The 4,938-nt window shown below is 63.1% G+C and overlaps 2 protein-coding genes across 4 annotated transcripts in view; one reads left to right on the forward strand and one right to left on the reverse strand.

Moving 5' to 3' along the window:
• LOC112968683 (acrosin-like) overlaps nucleotides 1-684 on the forward strand; it is a 4,288-nt gene extending 3,604 nt beyond the window's left edge. Inside the window, exon 3 of the mRNA XM_026071168.1 lies at nucleotides 340-684. Coding sequence (XP_025926953.1) covers nucleotides 340-684 — 345 coding nt within the window. The remainder of the gene's footprint in view (nucleotides 1-339) is intronic.
• The window catches only part of ARSA (arylsulfatase A), a 7,056-nt gene continuing 2,300 nt past the window's right edge, over nucleotides 183-4,938 (reverse strand). The window contains exons 1-8 of one of the 3 annotated variants that reach the window (XM_026071129.1): nucleotides 4,528-4,795; nucleotides 4,005-4,245; nucleotides 3,273-3,491; nucleotides 2,607-2,776; nucleotides 1,974-2,098; nucleotides 1,671-1,798; nucleotides 1,143-1,245; nucleotides 183-1,029 (exon numbers count right to left, since the gene is read on the reverse strand). In XM_026071129.1, coding sequence (XP_025926914.1) covers nucleotides 728-1,029; nucleotides 1,143-1,245; nucleotides 1,671-1,798; nucleotides 1,974-2,098; nucleotides 2,607-2,776; nucleotides 3,273-3,491; nucleotides 4,005-4,245; nucleotides 4,528-4,772 — 1,533 coding nt within the window. In that variant the 5' untranslated portion in view covers nucleotides 4,773-4,795 and the 3' untranslated portion in view covers nucleotides 183-727. Of the gene's footprint in view, nucleotides 1,030-1,142; nucleotides 1,246-1,670; nucleotides 1,799-1,973; nucleotides 2,099-2,606; nucleotides 2,777-3,272; nucleotides 3,492-4,004; nucleotides 4,246-4,527; nucleotides 4,796-4,938 lie in introns of those variants that run through there. The other 2 variants (XM_026071130.1, XM_026071128.1) reach the window with 2 other exon arrangements.

Raw genomic sequence — 4,938 nt, forward strand, 5'->3', positions numbered from 1 at the left:
GAGCAGACCAAGAGCCGCTTGACATGAGAAATAAGAGTGGGAAGCTGACAGGAGTTACAGACAGYGCCATGAGGAATGGCCAGATTTCACAAGTGGTTGGGGGGAGTCATGTGAAAGACAGCCAAGTTTCACAGATAATTGAAGGGATTGCTAGGGAGCGGAATCCGGCAAGGACAGCGGTATCTAGGARGGCGCATTAGTAATAACAACACAGCCGCCCGAGACGAATCAGGTAACAGCATCTGAAATACCAGATTTGGGTATGGATGTAGCAAAACTGGGTGCTCATGGCCCCTGTCAGGCGGTTGTGCTGCAGCTCCCATGTCTGTTCCCACTCAGGTTGGCATAGCACACCTCCAGCAAGTTGGGATCTGTGGATACCACGGCATGCCCTTTGCTTCATCTTCATCACGGTCTGAACGGAGCTGTGCTGATTCTGGAGATGATGCTGTATTATGGCCCCTCTCTGAACACATCAATGTTTCTCTAAAGAGACCTCAGCCTGGAGGTCCAACGTGGAGCACAGGGTCCAGTGACCTCCCTCCAGGGGGGCTGACACCCTCCCCAACTCACAGCTCACCACACCAGTACCCCGTGGTCAGGGGTGTCACTGAGCCAAAGCTCCAGGCAGCTCTATGGCTGAGCTCGGTTAGCAGAGGACTCTGGCAGGTGGGTTTGGGATAGGGTGCGAGCGTGAAGCGACTGAAGGGACGAGGGCAGCRGAAGGCTAGGAGCAGCGGCAGCAGGAGGGTTTGGGGGTGCAGTCTGGGACGCAGCAGGGCTGCAGGGCAGGATCTCTGCCCTTCCCGATCTGGCTTTCTCCAAACTCCATGCGCTGCTCAAAAAGCTCCTTCTGCAGTTTGATCTCCTTCAGCACTTGCAGAACTTCTGGCCCTGCAGCGCTCTGCACCAAATCATAGTGCTCAGCAGGGTCCGATYCCAGATCAAAGAGCAGTGGGGGCACGTGGGGAGTCAGCGGCGTCAGCCCGTGGCAGGCCTGGTCAGGGGTGGTATCACTGTGAAAGGAACCTGCAAAAGAAGCCCCCAAGCGCAGCTCAGTTTCCTCTCATTGAGCTTTGGACAGCAAAACCAGACTGGACTTCACCAAGTCGCCCACGCAGCGGAGAGGAGGCAGCGCTGACCTTGAGTGAAGTAATGGGCCTTGTACTTCCCAAGCCTGACAGCGAAGGGGCCGTGCAGTTGATCGGGGTTTGGCGGGTAGTAGAACATCGTCTGACGGGGACTCTGTGGGGAGCAACAGAGCTGAGGTCACCTACACAGCTGTGAGGCTGGAGGAGAGGCTGGGACAGGAGCAGGTAGAGACTCGAGGGAGTCCTATAGGAGCCCTGATACTGCAGCCGGGACAGGGCAAGGGCAGCAGTGAGCAACAGCATCCTACTTGCTCCCAACTCAGAGGAATCGGAGCTCTGTCCGGGCACTGCAGCCCTGCGTGTTCGGCTTGGCAACGTGTTGCGGTTGTCAGAGCATGCCTCAGAACAGATCGGAGAAGCCCAGGAACTCCATGGCATGGCCTGGGCCTGGGCCAGAAAGTCTCTCAGCTCATGGCTCTCCCCAGACCCTCAGCTGGGGCTACTCCCCAGGCAGACAGCCCCTGTCCCACGCCCAGCCTCCATGYGCGGCGCTAGCCAGAACCGGCCCGCAGAACTCACCTTCCCCGACCCGAACAGCACCGGACTCAAGTCATAGCCATCCAGGGCAACGCTGGGAAGAGCTGCTCCAGCCAGAGCAGTCAGCGTCGGCAGGATGTCCAGGGTGCTCGCCAGCTCATGGGTCACTCCTGCCACCACAGCAAGGCACAAGGAAAGGTTCAAGCACCCGATCCCATTCCCATCCCCGTCATCCTCASCACTTCTCYCCCCTCCTCTGCCTGTCCCAGGAAAGTTGAGCTGCAGCAACACCCCTGCCTCAGCTGGCATCACAGCACGCGAAAGACAAGCGGTGCTAGGTCTCACCTGGAGCGATGCGGCCTGGCCAATAAGCCACTGCTGGTTCCCGCATGCCACCTTCGTATGTTGTTCCCTTCCCACACCTCAGAAGGCCAGAGCTGCCCCCACGTGCCATGCGCATGGTGGAAGGGCTGCGAGGGAAGAGAGAGGAACCACCCCCTGTTAGCCTTGCAGGTCCGTGCTACCCCTTCCCTAATGCTGTCAGCGGAGCCACGGCACGAGACACAAGGCACCAACGAGCGATCCTGCTGCCCTCCTCAGCCTTGCAAGGCAGGCAGCATGGGGTGAGGAGGCTGAGGCATGGGAGATGGCCAAGCAAGGCACCAGAGACCAAGGTCACCCCCTCAGGAAGGGAACCGGGAGGTATTCCAGCTGCAYGCCCCTGGCCCCAAGCCTGTGGAGTTTCTGCCCACGAGGAGAAGCACAGCTGATTCCCAGGGGCAAGGAAGGGTTCATGCAACAGGTCCTATCCAGGACAGCATTCACCCCCAGCCTCACTCCAGGTCACTAGGATCTCACCCGGCGATGCCACGCCGCGTCACTTGTGCCCCAGCCACCCAGTGCCTCGTTCCAGCTCCCCCACACCAAGGCAGCAGAATCTCACCAACAAGCGGTGTCCCCCCCGCTGAGCCCACTCACCCGTTGTCAGAGGTGAAAAACACCAGGGTCCTGTCCGTAAGACCGTTGTCCTGCAGCGCCTGCAGCAACTGTCCCACTGAGCCGTCAAACTCCGAGAGAGCATCGCCAAAKGGCCCCCGCCGCGACTGCCCTGCGTACTCCCGGCTTGCAAACTGGGGGTAGTGCGTATGCTGGAGAGAGGGGAGAGAGGACCGCTACGCAAACTGCCACAACCGCACCTGCTCACCGTGCTCGCCTGGGCACGGTGAATGCTCTGGTTAGGACACGGAGATATGCRACAAGACCCATGAGATGACAGGGGGCTTGTCCCCAGGCTTCAGAGACGCCTCTCAGAAACAGCACGAAAGAGCACAGTGCCAACAGAGGATGCAGAGTTTCAGAGAGGGTGGGAAGTTGCCCCAGATGGACTCCTAGCCCAGGGGAGCAGGCAAAGCTCCAGASGGAAACAGCCCAAGAACGTTACCAGGATGGTGCTGTCGGGAGGCTTCAGCACGGGAACACCAACCCCAAGTCAGTCGGGGCAGGGATTTCCCCCTTCTTTCCTCCAGGTACTGACTTCTCAGTACACGTCTGGGGCCGCAGGAGTCAAAGCGCTTCCCTGCTCTCCCCGGAGGACAGCGGCTTCCCCCCACCCTCGCACCCAGAGCCACCCTCCCCCTCTCCTACATGGGAGGCGTAGTAGAGCAGGAAGGGGACGCCGCGCCGGGCACAGTCAGCGATGAAATCCCGGGAGAATTTGTTGTAGAGTGGCACTAGATCAGGGAAGGAGACTGGCTGCTGCACAATGCTCTGGTTCCAGAGCAGCGGGACTGGCACCAAGCCCTGGTCACAAGTCCCAAAACACTTGATGTCAGGTGGGAAGCAGGTGAGATTCTGGCAGGGGCCCTGCAGAGAGAAAATAACACTTTGCCTTTAATCTGCATTGCAGGACAGCGAGGGGAKGGGTGCAAAGAGTCTCACAGCAGCCTGCTACCGGCTCCCACAGGCACCCCTTCGGCAGCCCCTTCCGGAAGCCCRGGGATTAGGCCCGGCCCAAAACTGCCCAAGGACCATGCTGCCACAACACAGTTTTCTCCTGACAGCAGTTCAGATGTCTCTTTGWACACCAGAAGCTGACGCTCCCTCTTGCAATCCATAGCACGCAGCTGCTCTCCCTCGACGAAGGGCCGATGTCCCCACACGCAACTGCCACCCGCAGCCCTAGCTATCACAGCAGCACCTCGGAGACGGGCTTCCCCCACCAGCATCCCCCACCAGCATCCGTCTCCTTGGCCTGCAACATCCCCGCCCGCCTGTGYGAGCGCTAACGCAGCCCACGCGCTCTCAGACACGAGCCTCGTGTCCTGGGCGCTCCCCCGCAGCTCTGGGACAAGCTCGTGCACTCGAGCCGGCGCTCACCTGGTCGTGGGAGTAGGGCACCCCCAAGAAGTGGTCGAAACCCTGGTTGGTGGGCAGGAAGGAGCCGTTAACCCCCAGCCCCAGGTGCCACTTGCCAACCATGGCGGTGGCATAGCCCTCAGCCTTCAGCACCTCCGCCAGGGTGATCTCGGAGAGCGGCAGGCCTCCCCGGGAGTCGGGGTCGAACACGCCGGGGTAAACGCCGGAGCGCATCTGGAACCGGCCCGTCAGCAGGGCCGCCCTGCGGGCGAGAGGAACGGGACAAGAGACGGCCGTCGCCCCCGGGACGCAGCGCGGGGGGCACCGCGCGCCACCCAGCAGCCCCCCCCGTCTCCTCTCCGCCGAGGGCCCCCACGTCCAAGGAGCTGCCAGCGCCGCGCCCTCCCGCCCGCTGGGAGCCGCGGGCCCCTCCGACAGCGCCGGACCTTCGCGCCTCCCGGGCTCGTCCCGCCGCCCCCGGGCCCCGCGGCAGACAGACAGACAGACAGACAGACAGCAGCGGGCGGCGGAGGCGCGGACGCACCGCGACGGGCTGCACACCGAGGAGCTGCTGTAGAAGTCGGTGAAGCGCAACCCGCGGGCGGCCATGCGGTCCAGGCTGGGCGTGGCGGACGAGGGGTGCCCGCAGCCGCCCAGGTCGCCGAAGCCCAGGTCGTCGGCCAAGAGCAGCACGAAGCTGGGCGCGACGCCGCCGCCGCCGCCGGCCGCCCCGAGCGGCACCACCAGCAGCCCCAGGGCCCAGAGCAGGCCCCGCCGCCGCCACAGCATGGCCCTGCCGCCCCGCGGGGGAAGCCCCGCCGCCCGCCGCGACCGCGCTTAGCACGGGCGGGACCGACACCGACGGCGCCGAAGCGGCGGCCGCTGCGCCCCGCCCCCCCAGCCGTCACGTGACGCTGCGCGGGCGGCCACGTGACGCGGCGCGGGAGGCCGCGGG

This window comes from Apteryx rowi, unplaced genomic scaffold (assembly GCF_003343035.1).
Source record: "Apteryx rowi isolate R43461 unplaced genomic scaffold, aptRow1 scaffold_322, whole genome shotgun sequence".
NCBI lineage: Eukaryota > Metazoa > Chordata > Aves > Apterygiformes > Apterygidae > Apteryx > Apteryx rowi.